The sequence below is a fragment of the Herpailurus yagouaroundi genome, unplaced genomic scaffold (assembly GCF_014898765.1).
Source record: "Herpailurus yagouaroundi ecotype Mexico unplaced genomic scaffold, PumYag 250, whole genome shotgun sequence".
NCBI classification, from domain to species: Eukaryota; Metazoa; Chordata; class Mammalia; order Carnivora; family Felidae; genus Herpailurus; species Herpailurus yagouaroundi.
Window position 1 is genome coordinate 6651881 of NW_024412467.1, and position 25312 is coordinate 6677192.

The 25312-nt window shown below is 43.7% G+C and overlaps 1 protein-coding gene across 4 annotated transcripts in view; it reads left to right on the forward strand.

Annotated features, from left to right (window-relative positions):
- MBOAT1 (membrane bound glycerophospholipid O-acyltransferase 1) overlaps nucleotides 1-25312 on the forward strand; it is a 111969-nt gene that overhangs the window by 47223 nt on the left and 39434 nt on the right. For 3 of the 4 annotated variants that reach the window (XM_040460596.1, XM_040460599.1, XM_040460597.1), the window contains exons 2-3: nucleotides 18645-18790; nucleotides 19946-20023. In XM_040460596.1, the coding sequence (XP_040316530.1) occupies nucleotides 18645-18790; nucleotides 19946-20023 (224 nt within the window). Of the gene's footprint in view, nucleotides 1-17407; nucleotides 17661-18644; nucleotides 18791-19945; nucleotides 20024-25312 lie in introns of those variants that run through there. The other variant, XM_040460598.1, reaches the window with a different exon arrangement.

The window sequence follows — 25312 nt, forward strand, 5'->3', positions numbered from 1 at the left end:
ACCTCCCCACTTTGCCCACTGGGAAAACACTGATGCTATTTGTACTTACTGCCTCCTTAGCGACGTGAAACAACCAAATGCAACATGTGCGTGTACGCATGCATGCGTGTGGGTACAGTTACTGTTTTCTAAGAAAGGTGACACGATGGTATCCTATGATTGACTCATGCTCCATGCTGATTGGGCTTATGTCTCTTAATTCTATTTTAAATGTATGCCTAAGAATTTTAAAATAAATAATGAGATTTGAAAAAAACGTAAATTTGATTCTTTTTTTTTGAGAGAGAAGGAGAGAGAGAGAGAGAGAGAGACAGAGCATGAGCAGGGGTGGGGCAGAGAGAGAGGGAGACACAGAATCCGAAGCAGGCTCTAGGCTCCGAGCTGTCAGCACAGGGCCCGATGCGGGGCTGGAACCCACGAACTGTGAGATCGTGACCTGAGCCGAAGTGGGATGTTTAACCGACTGAGCCACCCAGGCGCCCCAAAAGAATGGGCTAATTGTGTTTTTCATCTGGGAAAGGTCTTTGACTATATAGGAGCATATTATGCATTTCATAGGCCATCAGTGATTTTTTGGGTGGGGGTGTTTCATCATTTATATGCTTTCTACTAAAGGATGTATAGAGAAATTGGTCAGCTATAATTAGTACGTTTGAGCTTTTCTCCTTGCTACTGTGTTTGGAAACAGCTTGATGGGAAAAAAAAGAGATGATTAGTACACACTGAGCATTTCATGCTGGACAGGCATTGTGCTAAATCACTTTACATGTATTAACTCACTTAATTGTATGAGGGTATCTGTATTATCATCCTCAGTTTTTGGAAGAATTTAAGACACAGGTTAAGTAACTTGGCTAAGGTGGTCCAGGTAGAGGTTAGAGTTAGGGTGGGATCTGTCTCCAGCAGTCTGACTTCACAGCTTGTGCTCTTTATAACTCTGTTCTGATTCTCATCACTATTGATTAAATCTGTGTGCTTAATTCATCTGTATGAATTCATCTGTACTCTCCCTTTTTATAGCCAATAACTTAAAAATGTTAATCTGTTGGCCAATAAAGTCATTGCCCAAAGATCAATAATAAACGAAAAGGTGCTCAACTAGTAGTCAGGAAAGTGTAAATTGAATTACTACAATACCAGTGTTTTACCATCTGATTGAAAAAATTAAACAGATTGACAGCATTCAGTGGTGGCTGGCAAGGGTGAGGGGTGAAGGACACATACACATATATGATGGTGGGAGTAAAACATGGCTTCAACTTTTAGAGAAAATCTCTGGTCATATTTATTAACATTTTAAGTAAATATGCCACTTGACTGAACTCCTGGGAATTTATCTTACAAACATAAAATACCCGGTACATAAAGTATATGTACAAGGACTTTTTTTTTTATGGTGCTATTTGCAGTGCCCCCCTCCCCCCGCCCCCCAAAAAAACCAAAAAAACCCCTGGAAACCACTTGGAAGTTGGAAAGTGCTTGAGGAAATTATGTCACGTACATAATATTGAAGTTTTGGAAAGCTTAAGAAGACCCTTTGCTTCCCTCCTGGATGTGGACCAACTTGGAAAGAAAACCCAAGAGACAGCCAGAGGGAGATCAAAATATTATCTTTATTAATGATAAAGCTGATTAACCACAACAGATTCCCTATCTCTTTACCCTTGACTGACTTAACCCCCCCCCCCCCATCACTGGGAGCGGGGCAACCATACAAGACCCCCGGGGAAGGACAAGGCAGAGAGCATAGAGCAGGAAAGGCTCTTTCTAAATGCAGACCTGCCCCCACAGAGAGATCCCAGAAGGCCTCACTAGCCATGCTCAGTGTCTCTTCTCAAATTCAGCAGGTGGCTAAGTCATTCCTTCTTCCCAGGGGGGGAGGGACTGAGCCGGTCAGGGTGGAGACCTTTCATATTTTCCCTCTGAGGGAATGGAGTGGAAATTATCTTACTTCTGTGGAAATCATTCTGTGGAAATCATCTTATTTCTATGGAAGTCATTCTGTGGAAAATAGAAAACATTCTCACCCCAACTCATGTTATAGAATATCATGCAGCTTTGAAAAGTACATACTAGCTCAACGTGAATGGACTTGGAAAGATGTCGATGGTATTTTGTGAAATGAAACATTGAGTTACAGGGTAATTTTTATGCCACGATTGTATTAAACAAAAGGAGAAACCAATGTGTATGAGTATGTTTTATAAATATAGAAAAAAGTGTTAAAAAATGGAGAATGGTGGGTGTTGTGTGTAGAAGCTTGGGGATGGGGGGGGGACCATGAACTTTTCTCACTGTATATTTCTGTATCTTTCAGTTGTTAAAATGAGCATTTGTTAATTTTTGTAGGAATATAAAATTGGATGAAAAAGAACCACCATGACTTCTTTCAGTTGACTTCATTCAGGTGTAGTTTTGCTGGATGCCTGGAAGAAGGGTCTAAAGCTCTTTTGATGTGTTTCATTGAGTCCTCACAATGGAGGATAGTAGTTTGATTCGTTTGGATGCCTTTTATTCCTTTTGTATGAACCAGTTGGTTTTCCTGTTCATTTTTAAACCTTCCGAGAAGAGTGAGGTATACAGTGCTCTGGACCTTTTGAGTAGTTCTTTTGCCAGTTAAGAAAGCTCTTCTGTGATGGGGTGGTGAGTGCCAGGAATCAAAACATAGCCAGAGTTAGTCAGCCAGCGCATAGGTCAATGACGTATCAATAAGGATGTCATAAGTCGCACAGGGCATGGGGTTCTGAGTCCATTTATAAGGTGGAAGGAGATCTGCCTAGAGAGTTAGGAACCTCCAGCCATAGTCCCCCCATTTCTTCCCCCCATGAGCCAGTTTCCTTATCCACAAAATGAGAAGCTTGCACCAGATAATTGTTAATAGCCTAAAATTTTCTTGTCTATTTTATGCCTGATTTAAAATCTTTGGTTACTCTAAAATACACTTATTTTTATTTAAAAAAAAAACTTTTAAAAATGTTTATTTATTTTTGAGAGAGAGACAGAGTGCGAGCTAGGGAGGGGTAGAGAGAGAGAGGGAGACACAGAATCTGAAGCGGGCTTCAGGCTGCACCGAGCTGTCAGCACAGAGCCAGACGCGAGGCTCCAACTCACGAGCCGTGAGATCATGACCTGAGCTGAAGTCAGATGCTTAACGGACAGAGTCAGCCAGGTGCCCCTAAAGTACGCTTATTAAACTGCTTGTTCCCTCCCTGTGAGCAATATGATAAGTTGAAGCTGTGATTCATTCTCAGACCTGGGCGACACATTAGAATCAGCCAGGAACCTTAAAAAAACTAAAATGACTGGCCTTCCCCCACACCTGTCGCCCCAGAGTCAGAGTGGGGCCTTAGAATCAGCCCTTTTTATTTTTTGTTTTTTAAAAAATTGCTCCCTGGTTGATTCCAGTGTTTAGTGTTGAGAGTCACTGACTGAAGAGGGGTCTTGTGCGGTAGTTGAGTCGTGGGCAGCACAGCAGCAAGTGGTCTGTGTGGCAGTTCGTTAGCTGGCTGGACAGTTTGTAGCTCACCTAATACACAAGATTCTTTCACCTCTTATTTAGTGCCCGTTACAATCTTGTGAAGCAGATGTTGTTATTGTGTCAATAACCTTGTAGGTGGTGAGACTCTTAGTGGAGGTCACTTTTCACTCTGGAACCCAGTTGAGGGAAGGCAGCTGCAGACCCAGCTGGGTGGATTTGGGTCACGTGAAAAATTACACACACACACACACACACACACACACACACACACACACGTGTACATATAAACACATTTACATAGATTATATATTGAATGTATGTTATACATGTACACCACCCCCCCATACCTGCTTCTGGTGGTGATCTCTGTCCATACCCAGGCCCTGGTCGATATTATAAAGCCATAACCAAAATCAGTAACCAAAAACCTTCCCACAAATAAAAGTCCCGGACCAGATGGTTTCACTGGTGAATTCTACTGAACATTGAAAAGGAGAATTAATAACAGTTCTTCTTAATGTTCTTCCAAAAAAAAAAAAAAAGAAAGAACACTTCCAAACTCATGTCATGAGGCCGGTGTTACCCTGAAACCAAAACCAGACAAGGACACCACAAGAAAAGAAAATTATAGGCCAGTATTCTTGGTGAACAGAGATGCAAACATCTTCAACAAATATTAGCAAACCCAATTCAACAATATGACAAAAATCAGACACCGTGATCATGTAAGATTCATCCCAGGGATGCAGGGACGGTTCACCATCTGCAAACCAATCAACATGTTAACAAAATGAAGGATAAAAATCATATGGTCATCTTGATAGATGCAGAAGAAGCATTTGACAAAATTCAATATCCATTTATGATAAAATTGACAAAGTAGGTATAGAGAGAACATTCCTCAGAATAATAAAGGCTATATATAATAACACCACAGTTAATATCATATTCAATGACAAAGAGGTAAAAGCTTTTCCTCTTAAGTCAGGAGCAAAGCAAGGGGTACCCACTCTCACTACTTTTATTCAACATAGTACTGGAAGTCCTAGCTAAAGCAATTAGGCAAGAAAAAGATACAAAGGCATTAGAATTGGAAAGAACAAAGTAAAACTGTCTCTATTTGCAGATGACATGATATCATATATAGGAAACCCTAAAGACTGAACCAAAAAACTTAGAACTAGTACACAAATTCAGTAAGTTGCAAGGTATGAAATCAATGTACAAAAATCTGTTAAATTACTGTACACTAAAAATGAGCTAGCAGAAAGATATATTAAAATAATTCATTTATAATTCCATAATTATATAATTTACAATACTTAGGAATAAATTTAACCAAAGAAGTTAAAGACCTGTACATTGAAAACTGTAAGACACTGATGAGAAAGACTGAAGAGGACATAAGTAAATGGAAAGATATTCTATGTTCATGGATTAGAAAAATGAATATTGTTAAAATGCCCATACTACCCAAAGCAACCTGCAAATTTAGTACAATCCCTATCAAAACGTCAATGACATTTTCCACAGAAATCGAACAGTCTTAAAATTTGTACGGAGCGGCAAAAGACCCTGAATAGTGAAAGCAATCTTGAGTAAGAAAAACAAAGCTTGAGGCCTCATGCTTCCTGATTTCAAAGCATATTACAAAGCTGTAGTAATCAGAAATACTGTTGTATTGGCATAAAACAGAATAATGGGACAGACTACAGAGCCCAGAAATAAACACTTGCGTATATGGTCAATTAACGTATAACAAAGGAGTCAAAAGTATGTAATGGGTAAGGACAGTTTCTTCAATAGGTGGTGGGGGAAAACTGGACAGCCACATGCAAAAGAATGAAACTTGACCACTATCTTTCACCATACACAAAAATTAACTCAAAATGGATTAAAGACTTGACTATAAGACCTGAAACCATAGAACTCCTGGAAGAAAACATAGGCAGTTAGCTCCTTGACATAGGTCTGGCAATGATCTTTTGGATTTGAGACCCAAAGCAAAGGCAACAAAAGCAAAAATAAATAAGCAGGACTATAACAAACTAAAAAGCTGCACAACAAAATGAAAGACAGCCTGTGGAATAGAAGATATTTACAAATCGCAAATCTCATGAGGGGTTAGTATCCCAAATATATAAAGAACACATACAGCCCAATAGCAAAACACAGTCTGATTAAAAATTGGGCAGAGGATGGGGCGCCTGGGTGGCGCAGTCGGTTAAGCGTCCGACTTCAGCCAGGTCACGATCTCGCGGTCCGTGGGTTCGAGCCCCGCGTCGGGCTCTGGGCTGATGGCTCAGAGCCTGGAGCCTGTTTCCGATTCTGTGTCTCTCTCTCTGCCCCTCCCCCGTTCATGCTCTGTCTCTCTCTGTCTCAAAAATAAATAAACGTTAAAAAAAAATTAAAAAAAAAAATTGGGCAGAGGAGCTGAAATAAACATTTTTCCAAAGAAGACCTACAGGTGGCCAGCAGACACATGAAAAGGTGTTTGACATCATTGATTATCAGGGAAATGCAAAGCAGAAGCACAATGAGATACTACCTCACACCTGTCATAATGGCTAGAATCAAAAGGACAAGAGATAATAAGTGTTGGCAAGGCTGTGGAGACAAGGGAACCCTTGTGCCTTACTGGTGGGAATGTAAATTGGTACAGACACTGGGGAAAACAGTATGCACCTTCCTCAAAAAATTAGAAATAGAACTAGCAATTCCACTTCTGGGTATTTATCCAAAAGAAATGAAAACTCTTAACTTGAAAAGATACGTGCCCCCCTATATTCGTTGTAGCAGCATTTTCTGTAGCCAGTACGTAGAAGGAACCTCAATGTCCACTGGTGGTTGAATAGATAAAGTGTGTGTGGGGGCGCCTGGGTGGCTCAGTTGGTTAAGCATTTGACTCTTGGTTTTGGCTCAGGTCATGATTTCATGGTTTGTGATTTCAAGCCCTGCACTGGGCTCTGTGGTGACAGTGTGGAGTCTGCTTGTGCTCTCTCTTAAAAATAAATAAATAAACTAAAAAAAAAGTGTGTGTGTGTGTGTGTGTGTGTGTGTGTGTGTGTGTGTGAGCGCGCAATGGAATATTATTCAGCCATAAAAAAGGAAAATAGGGGCACCTGGGTGGCTTATTCAGTTGGGCATCTGACTTTGGTTCAGGTCATGATCTCACATTTCATGGGGTTGAGCCCCATGTTGGGCTCTGTGCTGACATCGTGGAACCTGCTTGGGATTCTTTCTGTCACCCTCTCTCCCTGCCCCTCTCCCTCACGCTTTCTCTCTCTCTCAAAATAAATCAGTAAACTTCAGAAAAAAAAGGAAACTTGCCATTTGTGACAATATGAATGGACTTTGAGGGTTTTATGCTAAATGAAATAAGATGAAGGACAAGTACCATGTGATCTCACTTATACGCGGAGTCTAAAAAAACCCCAGAACTCATAGAAACAGAGAACAGATTGGTGGTTGCCAGAAGTGGGGGCTGGGGCTTGGGCATAATGGGTGTAGGGTGTTAAAAGGTACATACTTCTACTTATAAAATAAGTAAGTCATGGGAATGTAATACCCAGCGTGGTGACTGTAGTTAACAGTACTGTATTGTGTATTTGAAAGTTGCTAAGAGATAGATCTTAAAAGCTCTTATGGCCAAAAGTGGTGCCTGGGTGGCTGGGTCGGTTCAGTGCTCACTCTTGATTTCGGTTTGGGTCATGATCTCACAGTTCGTGAGTTCAAGCTCCACGTTAGGCTCTGTGTTGCGATGCAGTGCCTGCTTGAGATTCTCTCTCCCTCTCTCTCTGCCCCTCCCCTGCTCGCTCTCTCTCTCTCTCTCTCTCTCTCTCTGTCTCTCACAACAAACTTATAAAAAAGTTATCACCAAAAAAAAGTGTGTAATTATGTGTGGTGATGGGTATTAACTAGACTGACTGTAATCATTTCATAACATATACAGATGTCATTCTTTTGTACACCGGAAACTAATATGTTACATGTCAGTTATATCTTAATAAGAAGAAAACCAAAGGTGATAAAGCCGCCCCAAACCTTGCACTTCCTTGTGTGGTGGTGCTTTCTCCTGCCGTGTGTGTCCCTTCTTCCCGCTGGCTGTCTGGGACTCCTCCCTCAGACCTCACCCTGGCATGGTCCTCTCTGACCTGCATCCTGTCTTACTTCCATCCCGCATCCACGGCTGGTAAAGGATTGCAGGCAGGTGCACTGGACCAGGGTCAGGACACCTTAGTTCTCGTCCCAGCTCTGACATTCCGTGGCTGTGTGACCCAGGCCAAGTGACTGCCAATCTCTGGTCTCCACCTTTCCTTGCCTGGAGAATGAGATGTTGGAATTACAGGTGAAGATTTAGATGAGTCATGCATGGTTGGCTAAGCAGATGGGCTCTGGAAGCAGGATCCGGGAGGTATGTGACATTTGGGGAAATTTCTTAACCTCTCTGTGACTTAATTTCCTCTTTTCTAAAATGAATGCCTCGAAGAGCCTCAGAGAGTTGTGAATGTTGAAGAAGTTACTCAGAAGGACCTAGAGCAGTGCCTGTGATGTGGTACGCGTCCTGCTGTTAGTTATTATTATTGTGTTATTATTGTCACTTTATTTTAATAAATATTTATTTTTGAGAGAGAGAGAGAGAACAAGCAAGCAGGGGAAGGGCAGAGAGAGAGGGGACGCAAAGGATTTGAAGTGGGCTCTGTGCTGACAGCAGAGAGCCCAGTGTGGGGCTTGAACCCGTAAACTGCAAGATCCTGACCTGAGCCAAAGTTGGACGCTTAGTGGCGAGCCAGCCAGGAACCCCTTTGTTGTCGCTTTCAAGTGGCTAACGACGGAGGTGGTTTTCGGGGGGAGATCACATCTCCAGAGGACATGGGTGGGTGTTTGTGGACAGTGTTTTCAGCACTCCTCAAATGGTCCCAGATTCTATTCAGTCTTCCCTGCCTCCTTGGCCGAGGATTAGAAGGAAATGATTTGTGGGCTGGGAGGCAGGCTGGAGGCAGATCCTTATAAAACATGTCACCCACATATTTTAAGGTTTCAGTCTGCCATGGCTAAACAGCATAAACATTTTTTTGCCCTTGTATCTTCTGGAATTCATTTCTAAAGGGTTTTCATTCTAAATCATAACTAATACATGACATGATATTTACAGCATAGGGTAGCCACAAGTCTAAACTAACCAAAATACAGGATTTTTTCCCCTGAGAATTAATAGAGGGATTATCTCACTCCAGAGGAACTGGATGACATACTCTGAACTGAGGGAAGGAAGCTTCTGATGTGAGTATACAAACTCCAGAGAAAAGGTCTGGGTGAGCCTCAGAGAACAGTTGTTGGACAGGATGTTGAGCCTGGCAGCCTGATTCAGGTCCGCCCCTACCCCCAGCCCCGCCACCCTACAAGATCGAGATCTTGAGAGACAATCGTAGGCAATGGCTGAGCATCTCTAAATATTTTTTTTAATGTTTTATTCATTTTTGAGAGAGAGAGAGAGAGAGTGAGAGAGAGAGAGAGAGACAGAGCGTGAGCAGGGGAGGGGCAGAGAGAGAGGGAGACCCAGAATCCGAAGCAGGTTCTAGGCTCTGAGCTGTCAGCACAGAGCCTGACGCAGGGCTCGAACTCACCAACGCGAGATCATGACCTGAGCCGAAGTCGGATGCTTAATGGACTGAGCCATGTAGGCGCCCCCGGCTGAGTGTCTCTAAACGTGGTGCTGCTGCCCAGTGGTTGACGGCTCTGGGGCCCTTCGCCTTGTGTCTGAGGTTCCTCAGTGGGACAGTGAGGCTCTTTGAGAAGACTAAATGAGGTAATGGATGTGAAGCATGTAGAGTAACAGCCAAGGTTTTGTTGAGCTCAGTAAATATACATGCACAATACATCCCTATAGTTATTACTTATAACTTGTATGTTATGGGGCACCTAGGTGGCTCAGTCAGGTGTCCCTGACACCCCAGGTGTCCCACTTGGACTCAGGTCATGGTCTCTTGGTCTGTGGGTTCGAGCCCCGTGTTGGACTCTGTGCTGACAGCTTGGAGCCTGGAGCCTGCTTCCGATTCTGTGTCTCCCTCTCTCTCTGCCCCTCTCCTGCTCACGCCCTGTCTCTCTCTCTCAAAAATAAATAAACATTAAAAAACAAGTAAGAAAAAAAAAGCATTTCTTGTTGACATTCCAAGGAGGTTGGAACAGAAGTGTAACAAGGCTCTCTTTGAAAGCGCAAAGTAGCTGAAGAGTGTGGCACAAACACTTTTTGTTCCGTGGTGCAGAAGGGAATAGCATTTCTTGTAGTCTCCCCCAGCCACATTTATTCGTAGGAGGCAATGCAAAAGAGCACTGTTTGTGGAGGAGGGAATGGCTTGCCTTTAAATAAGGAATTGTTTAATTAGATCGGTTTTGTCTGGGAACATATAAGGCACTGTTGCTGAAACATTCCAGGCCTGGACAGTCGCCTGCACCTCATTGCTGAGCCACTGTCATGGAGGAAATAATTTTGGACCGTTAATATTTGCTGTTTGTTAAAAATAGACTGCTTACATCTCTTCATTAGGAGGAAGGCAGTGCTTTCTCGCCCCTGGCAGAGTTCGTTTCTCGTTGCAAGAATATGAAGACCGAGGCACAGAAATCCCCAAATAAACCCCCTCTCCAGCAGCACGTTACAGCAGATAGATTGAAGACGTGCGCTTGAACATTGCAGTACGGTTTCACTGTGCTTTGGTGAAATAGGGAATCACAGCCTTGGGCATGTGTTTTATTTGCTTGTCGTGACTTTGAAATCTTGCAAGAGCCGTGGAAACTGAGCTCTTGTTAACGTGAGGTACGCCACGCTTGCGTTTTGAGAGTCTGATCAAAACCGCTGTGCTCTGCTGTTTCCTTAGGCATAGGACCCACACAATACTCTAATTGTGCACAGCATATTGTTGTGTATCACAGATGAAAGCACAGCTTTCTTTTCTGCTCGGGAGGGGGTACGCCAGCCCCAAAGTCAAGACATCCGCACGTGTTCCTTCTAAATGTGAAGGGTTTATTCAAGAGCATCATGGGACATGTTTCTATTCTCTGGCTGTCCACACTGTTACCCTTGACATTTTACTGCCTGTAAAACATGTTCTTCTTTAAGAGGAAACTTTTTACAGGTTAATTTTTTTTTTTTTAATTTATGCCTAACTCCTTCCTAAAAGTTAGCTGTGGTAGGTGCTAATAAATGCAGCCTTGAGGCTAGCAGTAAGTAGAATTAAATACAGATTTTTTAGAGTTTCTTAGATTGCCTTGATTGTGTGTGCTCGCGTGCATGTGTGTGTATGTGGTGTGTGTGAGAAATTCCACGTGGAATTTACAACTATAAATTGTAAAAGAATTTTTGCAAAAAATTTGCTCAGATTCCCGTCACCCTGACAAAACCTCCGAATTCCATCTCACATGTTATGTTTGCCTTTTTCCTAATGCCACTGTTTTTTTTTTTTTAACACAGGTGTAGGCATACATACACTTTTATTTATTTTTTATTTTATTATTATTTTTTAAATGTTTATTTCTTTTTGAGAGAGAGAGAGAGAGAGAGAGAGAGAGGGAGTGAATGTACGCATGAACCGGGGAGGGGCAGAGAGAGAGGGAGACACAGAATCCGAAGCAGGCTCCAGGCTCTGAGCCATCAGTACAGGCCCTGATGTAAGTCTCAACCTCATGATCCGCGAGAGCATGACTTGAGCCTAAGTGATGTGGCTTAACCGACCGAGGCACCCCTGGAATACTGTTCTGTTGCATAGGTTTACCATTAATAACTATCCTCTTGTCCTAGGATTAGGTAAATCTTATGTCATTCTGTCTTGTAAATAATGCCTTAACATTTTTTTTTTTTTTTTTAGCATTCTGCTTTTTTGTCATCCAACGAATAGATTTCCAACATTTGGTTGGAAGTGTGGCTTACGGCAAATAGTACCACAGTCGTTTCAAAAAGGATTATAATTCAGGGTGCGTTCCTTGAGTTGTTCATGTGTTAACCAATGTCTTTACTAATTTTGTTGAACTTTTAGGTTCCTTCTTCTTGCTTTGAGAAGTTAACATGGAGTTAAAATATTTTTTTGTGGAGATTTTTTGTGCACATCTCTAATCGTGGTGATAATGACGGGCTGAAAATTTTCAGCCAGAGATAGATGTGCAAAAACTGTAACTTTTAAGTTTGTCCCTACTAAACTTAATTTAGCTTTTGCGCTACATTGCCAGTTATAAGCGGCTTCCTTCTGTTTGGGGCTGGTTATGGTAGAGGTTTGTCTCCCTCTATGGCTGGGAATCAGGTAAGCCCTGAGGGGTCTACAGACCTCTGTAGCCTGGGTGAGGGCCTCGGGTCCCTGTGCTGTTGGGGTCTTGCTGGCTTCTGCTTGAGTGGAGCCCCTCCCTGTGGTCTTGGGCCTTAGGCTCTTGCTGCTGGTTTATCTGTTGTTCGCTGCAGCATCTTCCGTGGCGCCTGGTGGCAGGTTCACACTCAACATTCTCCTGAATGCAACCGCAAGACCTTCTCGGGCCTACCAGTTCTCAGCTGGCCTCTCTGCTGTTCTGGAGCCTAGGAGAGGGGCCTGAGAGATGCCCTGGGCCCATGTATTTCATCACCCTCTGGGCCTTCTGGAAGCAATGCTGGCCCATCTCCCAGGGCTGCATCCTGGGAAGCCAGACAGCCAATCTCCAACAGTGATAACCTGTGTCATTCCTCCGGACTTCTCCAGGATCCCGTCAAGTTTTGAGGTCCCTCCGCCTCTGCTGTCACCCCCCCCCCCCCCACTCCCACCCCATGTCAAGTTGCTAGTCCTGCTCTGCTGAATCCCTCCTTCAACGCACTGGCCAAACTCTATCTCCTTTTTTTTGGGCAGAAAAATAACCCTTTCATCATTAAGAACTTTTCTTCCCTCCACGATTGTAGTAGAAACTTCATGCTTTAAATTCTTCCATTTTGCTCTTGATCTATATAAAGACAAGTTTTTAGAATTTTAAAAAGAAAAAAAAAAAACCTATCTTTTCAACATTGGTAGACTGCTTTGATTTATTCAGATTGATCTCTGCTTTTAGTTTATAAAACCCCACTTGGGAGCTGGAAAACCCAGAGATTGGCTCTTTGTCAGAAGCTGCATTGCCTCTCCCTGTGGAAGAAAGGACACATGGAAAATTCTGGCGGCTGCCTGAACGTTGGGTGGGAAAGGGAATCAGTACAGAGGCAGCAGGGAGGAGACGGGGGACGCCGGCTCTTAATAGCTCAACAGTAGTTACGGTGTATGGAGTTATTCTACCCACAATCTGCATGTTAACTTAGTAGATGTAGAATGATATTAATAGTAAGTGCTTATCAGTGCCAGGCACTGTTTCAAATAGTCTTATATATTCTTTTGTCCCAGCAATCCTGTCAAATGAGCTCCTACCCCCGTCACATGAGCTAAGAGCCAAAATGCAGCAAGCTGGTGTAAGTCTTCAACCAGTAAGTGGTGGACCCTGGTTGTGCAGCAGGGTATTCTGGCTCTGTGTTGACTCTTGGAACCACAAAGTCTATTCTTGGTTGTGGGATGGGATCAAATACTTCATTTGATTATTATTATTGAAGGTAGGTCTTTTGTTCTCTTGTAATTGTAATTTGATTCTCTTCTTAACAGGGGTTCGATCATTTCCTAAAAGGCTTGATCCCCCCCCTCCCCCCCCCCTTTAGGAAGATGCGATCCCTTTATTGTTTTAGTTTGTTTCTGTACTTATGTGTGTTACTTTATTAACTTAGTGTTTCTCCAGTTTGGATAAAGAGGCCTTCTCAGTTTCAGCTGCTTGTAGTCACCAAAGTTTAATATCTGTATGATCCCAGGCCAGTGATTTGCTTTCCAGAGTTGTATAATTTTTAAAACCGGTGTATTATGGAAAAGTTCAAACATACACACAAGTGGAGAGGTTAGTAGAATGACCTCTTTCATGTGCCCAGCACTCAGTTTTCAACTCATGGCCAATCTTGTTTCGTCTATACCATGATTTGTTCATAGCGGCTCTACCGACATTTTGGGCCGGAAAATTCTTTGTTGTGGGAGGCTGTCCTCTGCCTTTTAGGATGTTTTGCGGTATTCCTGGCCTCTACCCAGTAGATAGCAGGAGCATTCCCCCACCACCATTTCTGGTTATAACAACCAAAAATGTCTCCCGGGAGGGGGGCAAGTCATCCCCAGTTGAGAATCACTGATTTGTACTCAGTCCACTCTACCCATCCCTTCAAGGTTATTTGGAAGCAGATCCTATACATCAAATACAATCCACTTTGGGATGCATTTCTGAAAAACAATGCCTCCAATTTTGTTGGCCCTATAGAGAGGAAAGGAGCCAAGATCTCATTCTGTTCCTGTAAGGACTGTTGTCATGACAGCCTGTCACCGTTGGCCGCAGAAGTAGCAAATGCAAACAAATTGGTGTCATGCTTCAGCCTATACTTAAAAAACAAATTGTGATAAAATACACAAAATATGAAATTTTCCATTTTAACCATTAAAAACATTTCCTTTTACGTGTATTTATTTATTTAAAAAAATTTTTTTTTCAACGTTTATTTATTTTTTGGACAGAGAGAGACAGAGCATGAACAGGGGAGGGGCAGAGAGAGAGGGAGACACAGAATCAGAAACAGGCTCCAGGCTCCGAGCCATCAGCCCAGAGCCTGACGCGGGGCTCGAACTCACGGACCACGAGATCGTGACCTGGCTGAAGTCGGACGCTTAACCGACTGCGCTACCCAGGCGCCCCCGTGTATTTATTTTTGAGAGACAGTGAGACAAAGTGAGAGTTGGGGAGGGGCAGAGAGAGAGGGAGACACAACCATTTTAACCATTAAGCATATAGGATAGTTCAGTGGCATTAAGAACATTCACATTGTTGTGCAACCATGCCACCACCCATCTCCAGAACTCTTTTCATCTTGCAAAACTGAAACTCTGTATCCACTAAATAATAAGCCGGTTCCCTCTACCCCTCAGTCTCTGGAAATCACTGTCCTACTTTCAGTCTCTATGAATTTAACTACTGTATTCTAGGTACCTCATTTAAGTGGAATCATAGAATAGTTGTCCTTTTGTGACTGACTTACTCACTTAGCATAATGCCCTTGAAGTTCATCCATGTTGTAGCATATGTCAGAATTTCCCCCATTTTAAGGCTGAATAATATTCCACTGTATTTATTTGCCACATTTTTTTTTTTAATCCATTCATCTATTGGTAGACACTTGGGTTGCTTCCACCTTTTGGCTATTGTGAATAATGCTGCTACAAACGTGGGTGGAGAGATATTTCTTCAAGACCCTTTTTTCAGTTCTTTTGGGTAAATACCCAGAAGTGGGATGGCTGCATCATATGTACTTATATTTTTAATTATTTGAATCGCCATATTGTTTTCCACAGTGGCTGTACCATCTTACATTCTTACCAGCAGCATACAAGGGTTCTGATTTCTCCTGATTCTTGCCAACACTTATTATTTTGTTTTTAAAATAGCCATCCTAATGGATGTGAAGAGGTGGCTAACTGTGGTTCGGCTTGTGCCTTTTAAGATGTACATCTGGTGGTTGAAAAGCAATCCTGCTAGGAGCCTCCTACGAGAACTGAGCGGTGTTGCTGTGTGTGTGTGTGTGTGTGTGTGTGTGTGTGTGTGTGTGTTTCCACTTTTGCCTTGGAACAGTTTGCCAGGGAACATTCATCCAGCCATCCATGACTCACTCCCGGGAAGAGGATGGGGGTGTGGGTTGTGTCTGTGTGTAGGAGGAAGCTTTTAGTCCCAAGGGTCTTGCGTTTAGGCATTAACCACTACCAGTTAAGGGAAAGGATTTGAGTTAGATTAGAATCAGAGACCGTTACAGACTAGGTCTCCCAAAGCACATGTTTTGGAACCCCCCTCCGCCCCCCCAAAAAAAGCAATTGAAACCCAGAGCACGCAAGTCTTCTTTTCCTAACTTGCTGGTAGTGACAATATCTTGCCCGCTGTACCCAGTATCTGGCATATAGCATCAGCCAGTCAATGTTTGTAGAATTAATCAATGAATTACCAAAGCTCACCCAGCTGACACCCGAGAGTCAGAGCTAGGATATTCAGTTGGTTACCCATGAGATCATGGTGGTTGAACAAGGGCAGATTGCTTCAGTGGCCCAGCGAGTCTTTGTTTCCTCCTTATCGATCACGAGGGTGACAAGATCAGAGGTAGTTTCCCCACAGTGAGCCTTATTCTTCTTTGGAGGTGGGTTAGAAGGACCCACCTTCCTTAAGACAAGCCAAGCTGATGAGACTCTCAGGAGGCTGAGGATGCCTGGGCCGGCTGAGTGACGACCATTGAGCTTAAATCTGTTCTGTCCATCCCTGCCGCACGACCTTCACCAATCTCCTTCTCGTTTATTTGTGCTTTTCTTCTTTATGAGAAAGTCTAGTTCCTCCTGGGTGCCTCTGAGGGTCCCTCTTATTATACTTCTAAACCAGGTGCCTTCCATCTTGCCTGAATATCAGAACCACCTGAACGCCTTGGAAAGTCCTGATGTCGGGCCAGTTATGTCAGAATGGTTGGGGATAGGATCCAGGCAGCAGTATTTTTTTTAACGGTTTTTAATTTATTTTGAGAGAAAGAGAGAGAGGGAGAAGGAGAGAGAGAATCTTAAGCAGGCTCCACACTGTCAGTGCAGAGCCCGACGCAGGGCTCAATCAGACTCACGAACCGCGAGATCATGACCAGAGCCGAAGTCTGACACTTAACTGAGCCACCCAGGTGCCCCAGGCAGCAGTATTTTTCATGTCTTTAACTGCTCCCGCGCCTCAGTTTTTACCTGTTTCAACAGTTTTTTTCCTAGTTGTCAGCCTGAGTCTCATCCCTCCTTAACCGTGAAACTTCTCATTATTTACTTCGGATCTAAAGGGGGTGTAATGTAAGAGAATAATAATCATGTACTAACTTTGAGCCATGTTAATGTTACTTTACAATTACTTGTGGGTTCTTGTGTTCCTTTCTCAGAGTATAAGGTCTGCTAGGCAGGCAGCGTGCCTCCTTTCTCCTGTATCCCAGGGCTTCTCAAAGTGACTGTGCACCCCCATTTCTTGGGGGGCTGTTAAAGCACAGATTGCTGGACCCACCTTGGGAAGGTCTAATTTAGCTAAGTCTCAGGTGGGGCACGAGAGTTTGCATTTCTTTTTTAAAAAATTTTTCCATTGGGGCGCCTGGGTGGTTCAGTAGGTTAAGCGGCCAACTTTGGCTCAGGTCACGATCTCACGGTCGGTGAGTTCAAGCCCCACGTCGGGTTCTGTGCTGACAGCTCAGAGCCTGGAGCCTGTTTCAGATTCTGTGTCTCCCTCTCTCTGACCCTCCCCTGTTCATGCTCTGTCTCTGTCTCAAAAAAAAAAAAAATTTTTTTTTTCCGAGATCATGACCTGAGCCTAAGTTGGACGCTTAACCGGCTGAGCCACCCAGGTGCCCCGAGAATTTGCATTTCTGATGGTTTTCCAGCTGCGGCTGCTGGTCCCGGGACTGCACGTGAGAACACGATCTACCCTTTGGATCATTCCTCACGTGCAGGGGTGCTCGGTAATTACCGGCAAACCTCAAGGAATGGAACCAATTTCCCCTGAGCTGCTCTGCTGCCTGGGGGACCGTATTCTGCTGTGGCTGAGAGTATGAAAGAACGTGTGATTGATCACCTACAGATGATCATAACTTTGACTTTCCAGTTGCCAATTCTTTTACATTTGGACCCTCACTAAGGTGATTATTTTTCTCTCCATTGTGTGTGTGCGTGAGAGAGAGAGTTGGCGGTGGCGTGTTTAGGCTACATGAAATGATAGGACCGCATCATGCAGACCAGAATCACGGTTCACCTCCTCTCTGTCTTCCAGGGTAGAAAGCCAGGGCAGGCAGTAGCGGGGATCAGTGTTTGGAAAGGTCCGCGAAGAGTGGTCTCCAAACAGAGGGGAAACTCAGCACAGTTTTCAAAAACGAAACAGAAGATTCTCTGAAAAGTCTTCCTGTGAATTACCAGGGGCCCCAAGTCGTCTTGGTTTTTATCAGGAAAACAAAGTGAGCTCAGGAGGAGCTAATGTTGCTGCCTCCGCCCCCGCCGGGAGACAGCCCTAATGAATTTCACCAGCAGCTACAGTTTTTTGTCGTGTGAGAAACTGTGGAGGCTGAATTTGAGGCTCTATTCAGGTATTTATATTCCACGATCCCTTTTCCGTTAAGTGTCTTCTAGAAGCTAAGTTTTCCCTCCGAACACTCTGAAAAGTTTGAACCGCTCTTCCTGTTGTAATTAATGGTTACATCACCTGATGCATTTGGGTTTTGTGTTACATCAGCCGGTCTTTCCCCGGGGTATCAGGGAGTTATTTTATATTTTCTTGTACGTACAATATTTTTGAGAGCTAGATGAATGAGACTTTTCTAAGGAAATTTGTTGCCTATTTTAAATAATTGGATAGGGTGGCGTTGGAAGTGTAAGGTGGGGGTGTTTCTTTTTTGTGTGTGGCTTTTTAGTGCCACTCCTTGAACTTGAGCTGTCCTCTTGTTCATTTGGTGTTCATGTGTTTTTATTTTTTTCATTTGGTGTTAAGTTAAAATGAGAAAAATTAGAGTCAAACAGTTGATGATGACTTTGGAGAGAAGCCTTTAGTTTCTCAGGTATTTCATGAGGGGATGCGTCACGGATTTGGTTCATTTGTGCCTCTTACAGAACACGTGCTTTATCTTAGGATAGCGCTGGGGATGTGGTGGAAAGAGACCCAGAAAACTGACCTCACAGTCACTAAGGCCGTCTACATTGAAAAGCCCTCTGTGTTGTGGGTGAGAAAGCAAGCTTGGCTAGTCTTGAAAAATTAGACGTGAAATCTACCCCCAGAATCAAGAGCCTACTGTATACACTATATGGTAGCTAACTTGACAAATTATATGTATATAAAAAATGAAAAAAAATTTGAGAACGAAACTCAGGTTTCTCACGTCTCACATCAGATGAGGGGCCTGGTTACCCGGTCAGTCTCCTGAACCTTTTCCAAACAAACACTCTGCTGAGGAAAAAGTCCAAGTTGCAGATGCACCCAGATGCGGAGATCCGAAAAGACCGGAGAGAATTCGCACACAGGCAGAAGGATAAATAAAGGTTTTGAGTCTCTCTCTCTCTCTCTTCCCCCCAAACAGGTGAATTTTGTAGCATGTCAGCTGTTTGCCTTGTTCGCCGCTTTCTGGTTCCGCATCTACTTAAGTCCTGGTAAAACCAGTCCCGATGTCCGGCACGCATTTGCCACCATTTTTGGCATCTATTTTGTCATCTTTTGTTTTGGCTGGTGAGTATGAGCCTCAGAAATTCTAGTATTTATCATTTGGGTGTGTTGGGGCAACATTCTTGGCATTTCCCAGGCAGGAAATGAAATATATACTCCTATTGTAAAAAATATATATATATACTCCTATTGTTTTATATATATATACATATATATATAAACACACGCATATATACACACATATATATATAAACACGCATATATATATATACACACACGCATACATACATATATATACACACACACACACACACACACACTACTATTGTATATTCTAGGAATCTCATTTATTGTAAAGAACCTAGAACCAATAAACTGACTATCCATTAGAAGTCAATTCGGTGAATTTTTTCTAGAAATTGTGCTTCCATTGATGTTACCCTGGGTCAAGCAAGTGGAATGCTATAAGGTTTCATTTTCCGGATGAGGAACCTTTCTTACCTGTTGTAGATATTGGTGTTTTTCTTGCATGACAATAATAATTGATGTTAGTCCTGTGCGTAAAGTAGAAGAGTTTTAGTGCTGGTCTTAGGAAGTGTGAGTCATTGCTCAACAGCGAGAGCCTGCGGATGACTCTTTTCTCTACCAGATAAGCTGGCCAAATACCCTGGGAGTGGCACTTCTCGGGGAAAGAGTTTTAGGAACCAACATTTCTAGAAATACAACTTAAGGATTTTTGTGAATTCATTCAGGATACTATAATACTGCTGTTCTTCCTTCAGTAAAAATTTGAGAAGAGATGATGAATATGTTGAATTAACTACCAGGTAAAAGTCTTGGTATCTGGTGAGGATCACTTTTGGTCCTGGTGCTTTAAAATTAAAAAAAAAAAAAAGTTCTAAAGAGAGAAAGAACTCTTCTGGACTCTCAGTTGTATGTGTGCCAAAGTGCAAGCCTTCCATTTATGGATGCTGACATTACTGGCACCACAGGTGACAGACTGTGTCATGACTTCCTCCTGCTGCTTCAAGATCTAGTCTAGTACCTTAATCACACAGAGCAAAACTCTTTGATGTATTTTCTGTTGCATAAACCTGACTTAGCAGATCATGTGCTTTCTGGTGGGGGCACAGGCAGAGCACAGTGTGCGTGTCCAGTAGGCATGTTCATTTGGAATATACTCAACGCTCCTCCTTCTCTCTCCCTGATGTCTTAAAGGTACTCTGTGCATCTTTTTGTGCTGGTGTTAATGTGCTACGGGATCATGGTCACGGCAAGCGTATCCAGTATTCACAGGTAAGATTCTGGGAGTGAGCCGTGCAAGGTGAGGTTTTTTTTCCATGACCTGTGAAATGTGTTTCTAGGGTCAAGGGGCACTTTCCCCACGTGCCCGTCACAAGTGGCGTATCCTAAGTTCTCTGGGATATCAGAAGGAGACAGGGGGATCCTAAGTGCTGGGAGCAGTCAGAGGAAGCTTTGTGAAAAGGGTGGCAAGCCCCTCGTGTCAGAAGAGAAGCAGCTGTATGGTAGCCACAAATTGGAAACCGCCCAGATGGTCACCACAGTGGAATACTACTCAGCAGGAAAAGGGAACGAAGGATTGATAGCACACGATGATATGGATGAATCTTCAAAGTAAATGTGCTGAAGGAAGGAAGCCACACACATTTCTATTCTTGAAAATGCAGACTAATCTGAAGTGACAGAGAACAGATCAGAGGCTCCCCGGGGTGGGGGCGGCACAGGGAGATGTGACAGGGATCGGAGAGGCAGGAAGACACTTGGGGGGTGACGGATATGTCTGTTATCTTGAATTTGGCTGTGGCTTTCCAGGCATGGACCCGTGTCAAAACTTTGTGTACTTCAAATATGTATACTAAAACAGTCAAAAGAGGAAGAAATACTCTTACTGTGATATTTTGATTTGAAAGCAGAGAAGTAACTTAATTCTGCCTTGAAGGCAACGTGCTTGAATAATCGATTCAGACACCTGGGTATCTGTTTAGCATTGTCTGTGTTTCCTGTGGTCTTTGTGAAACCCCAGAATTTGTTCTGTCTTTCTGTAACACTGAAACGTGAAAACACAGTCCACTGTTGTGTCCACAGAGCCTAGAACAGTATCTGTCACAAGTAAAGTCTCAATAAATATTTACGGAATGAATGAATACCTTTGAAAAGACATTTGTCCTGTTGTAAGTTCTTTTCTGCTGGCTTCCCTGAAAAAGCAGATGCCTTATTTTAGTTTCAGAAAGCTCTTTGATTTTTTTTTTAGAGAGAGAAAGAGAGAGAGAGAGAGAGTTCATGTGCAAGTGGGGGTGGGGCAGAGGGAGAGGGAGAGAGAATCTTAAGCAAGTTCCATGCCCAGCATAGAGCCCAGTGTAGAGCCCACCACAGGGCTCGATCTCATGAGCCTGAGATTGTGATCTGAGCTGAAATCAAGAGTCTCTGAGCCCTAGAGGCTCAACCAAGTGAGCCACCCAGGCTCCCTGAAAACTCTGATTAATAAGACTATTAGCACAATAGTTTTCCTTCTGCAAATCATTGAAATTTCACTTTTTAATGTATAATCTGGTAAATTACTTACAATAAATTTCCTGTTTCCGAGGGAAAAAATTTTTAAGGGAAAGTATTTTTGTATGCTTTAAAATTTTATTTTCACCCAACTTAGTGTCTGGATGAGTTCTGAAAAATTGAATTGCCATCCTCTTCCTTCTGAATGCCCTCCTTGAAAGGGATAGTGTCACTCCTTCAGAAGGGAAATAGGAAATCTATATTTCTGATTTGGTAAGAATGGGCTTTGGGAATGCTCCATATTATGACAAAATGCCGTTGTTAGTGGGAGGTGAAAATGTCTGGCTTTCCCCAAACTTGAGTTTGGAAGCCATTCAACAGTTAGTAAAAATTGGGTATATCTCTGTAGCATATTTTTAACTACCTTACAAATTGTGATTTGTCAGCTCTCTCCACACTTGTGTGATCCCGATCGGTGTGGACCATTTTTCAGAGAGTCAAGAACCTGCATGCACATGCTTGTTCCGTGCGGGGCCCAGTGTCAGCCGCTGGCCAGGAATGGAACACTCCAGCCTTGGCTGAGCCGAGCAGTTTACGGACAGGCTGTGTCTGTCCCGCCACAGTAATATTGTGGTAGCAGAGGCCCGGGTCATAAGACCAAAAAGGACTCCAGCACAAGCTCTTTCTTTGCCAGGACTGCGGAAGTAGGGAGTGGTTCATGGTTCCTGACGGAGGGAAATTGCTTCCTATTGATGCAGGGAAAGAACATGAGACTGAAAATCTGGCTCTCTCTGGCAGTGTGAGTTCAGAAGGGTCATGCAGCCTTTCTGTACATCAGATTTCCCACCTATAAAATGTGGCGTGTGTGATAGTTTGAACTTAAGGTTTCTTCAGGATCAGGATTTCGTGATTCTTTGGGTATCGTTTTCTTCCCCTTGCCAAGCCAGTTACAAGAGTTCCGTCACATGGCTGGGGAGAGTCGGGGAAGGTCAGGCTTTGCTGCTATGGGGAGTTAACCGATTTCTAGACCTACTGTTTTCTCTTTGTCTACAGATTTCTTGGGGTGCCAACTGTTTCCTTCCTAAGCCACTATGTTGGGCAGAAATCACAGGTGTTACTTGATCATATCCAGACCGACTGGAGCAGAATATAGTTTGTATCTCCTAGGACAGACCGCCTCTGTGAGAACATGATGATAAGTTGCCAATTTTGGGGTACCTGCTTTGTGCCAAGTGCTAAGCCATGCTCTTTTAAATAGATATGTTTCAGGATGTCTGGGTGGCTCAGTCGGTTGAGCGTCCGACTTCGGCTCAGGCCATGATCTCACAGCTTGTGAGTTCGAGCCCCGCGTCGGGCTCCCTGCTATCAGTGCACAGCCTGCTTCTGATCCTCTGTCCGTGCCCCCCCCCACCTTTGCCCCTCCCCTGCTCATGCTCTCGCTCTCTCTCTCTCTCTCATAAATAAGAACAAAAACATTACAAAAAATAGTTCTGTTTCATTATTTTGAATCTATAAACTCTTACTTAGTATATCATGTAATATATTTAATACTTCACGTCATTATTACAAATATATTCTCTCTAGGACAATTAATTGGGATACAGATTCCGCCCCTCCCCACAGGTTGAAGAAATGAATGCTCAGAGAGGTAAATAGGTATACACATAGGGAATTTTCATAAATGAATACATCCATGTTACCACCACCCAGGTCAGCAGGGGAATGTTACCATCACTCATGCCCCAGTCTCTGCCACATCCTTCCTTCATAAAATCGCTAGTATTTAAACTTCCCACGTTAGCTTTGCCATTGCTGGGCTTTGAAGTCCTGTTGGTCTGTCTCCAGAACATGATGCGTAATCTCTCTACCACTCCTGGATTCCTTAGATTTTTCAGGTGCGCCCAGAGCATGAATGCATTTTGCTGGTGTCTCGGGACACAGTACTTGTTATAACTACTGAGCTGAAGTCCCTTTCTTCGCTGGGCTCGGGGGCAGGGGAAGGTATGGGTCTAGCTCTTGCGAAGGAGAAAGAGGAAGCAGGTATGGTTGCATTCAAGAGGGCCGTGGGAGAATTTGTCTTTTGTATCTGCCTCTTGCTTTTGCCTTGACCTTCACGAACTGGCTGGAGAGAGAACACAGAGGCTGGAGGAGGCAGAAGGGCCTAACTAGCACCATTCTGCTTCTGCTCAGCCCTTCAGGGAGTTGTTTTCTCTCAGTCCTGCTTTGTTCACCGTCTTTCTGTTTGGGAAAGGGTTAAGGATGAACCCGAGGCAGGGAAAGTCTTATTTTGTGTCAGGACGTCTTTGTTTGCAAAGAGAACGTAAAGTTATGTAGTACTTTAGAGTTATACAGAACTGCTTCACGCCCACTAGCTGGCTCTCCCTTGCTACCAAGTGTGTTTTTATGATTCTTACCTCACCATTCGGTCTCCATGAGTTATTTTAACATGAACTCGTGAATTTCAATATAATTTGAGAATATGCTTCATCTCTGTTTTATGACCCATGTTTCAGTGTTATACCTTCTAAATTTATGTCTGTTTCTGATGGGCTCCTGCACCATTTAAAATGTTGAATGTGCTCCTTTCAGTGCCTTTCAGCTAACCATACACGAACCCCCTCTATGGCCAAGGGTTGGGGTGCTCCAGGTCATGGTGAGTTGGCGTAACAGACACATGCATATAATTTCAGCATCATAATGATGAGGTTGGCATGGAGCACTGGAGATATACCAGGAGCAGAACAGTGAATTGTGCTGGGGGTAGGAGGGAAGGGGTGGAGCAAGCTGGTGCGGGGGGTACTGACCCGGAGCCCGGCCTTACCTGGTAATTAGACAGTTCCTAGGTAGGCTGGAGGACAGAGGAGGGAGTTGCAGGCAGAGAAAGGGGTGTGCGGAAGACATCTGGCCTGGAAATGCAAGCTGTAATTGTGGAGAGAGAGCGGCCGGTGTCGTCTGAGCATAAGTGGACGTGGGGTGTGCTCAGTGAGGAGTCCACGAGGGAAAGGTAGAGCTCCGTGCAGGAGCACATCGCCTGCTGCGTTTAGGAGTTTTGATGTGACTGGACAGTGGGAGCCATTGGAGACTTTTAAGACAAATAACATTTATTTGGTTTTTGTTCACCTACCACCCAGGAGGCCACTCTTGTGAGTGAAACACACAAGACGTTCTTGCCTTCATGGTCTAGTAAGGGAGACAACAGTTAATTTGATGATCATGATGAAAAAGACCACAGACCCAAAATGGAGTCACGTAGGCCAACTCACCAAACTAGGGCTCAGGGCAGTTTCAAACTCCCCCAGAAATGGAAGTCTTAACCGGTCAGCCAGGAATTTTCTGGTCAGCACTAATGACCTCTGGAGTCTATCCCATGAGCCCTCTCCATCCCCCAAAGGGAACATGAGGTCATCTGCGTGAGGAGACCCTTCCTCCCAAGGGAAAGTGGCCTTGCCTGAAACAATCCCTTCTTTTCCTAGTCACTTCCTTGTGCCACCCTCCTTCCTGTAAAAACCTTCCATTTTGTGCAACTCCTTGGAGCACCCCTCTATTTGCTAAGTGGGGTGCAGCCAGGTCAACAAATCGCTTAATAACGATAATTCGATCTTCAAAGTTTACTCAGTTGAATTTTTGTTGTGTGAATTTTAATGTCACGTATGTGTGATTACAAATTGATGAATGTTCTGAATGATGTACGTGTGTGTGTGTGTGTGTGTGTGTGTGCGCGCGCGTCTGTCTGTCTGTCTTTGTGTTGCTGGTTCGTACCCCGGTGGTCATGGCAGGTGTCGGAAGGAAGCCAGGCCGTGATCTTGGTGTGTGGTAACTGAAGCCTCAGGCTTGGGCAGGGGTGTGCCCAGCAGGGCACTGGGAATGCTCACACCTAAGGAATAAGTGGAGGAAGACAAGCTGAGCAAGAACCTTGGAAGCATTAACCAGAGAGGCGGGAAGCAATCACGGAGAAGAGAAGCCAAGAGAACAAAGTATTTCAGGAAGGGAGAGGTCGGCGGCATAATGCTGGTTCAGTTTGTATTTTACAAAGATCGTTGTGTAGACACAGTGGTTTCTGAGGAGGAGAATCTG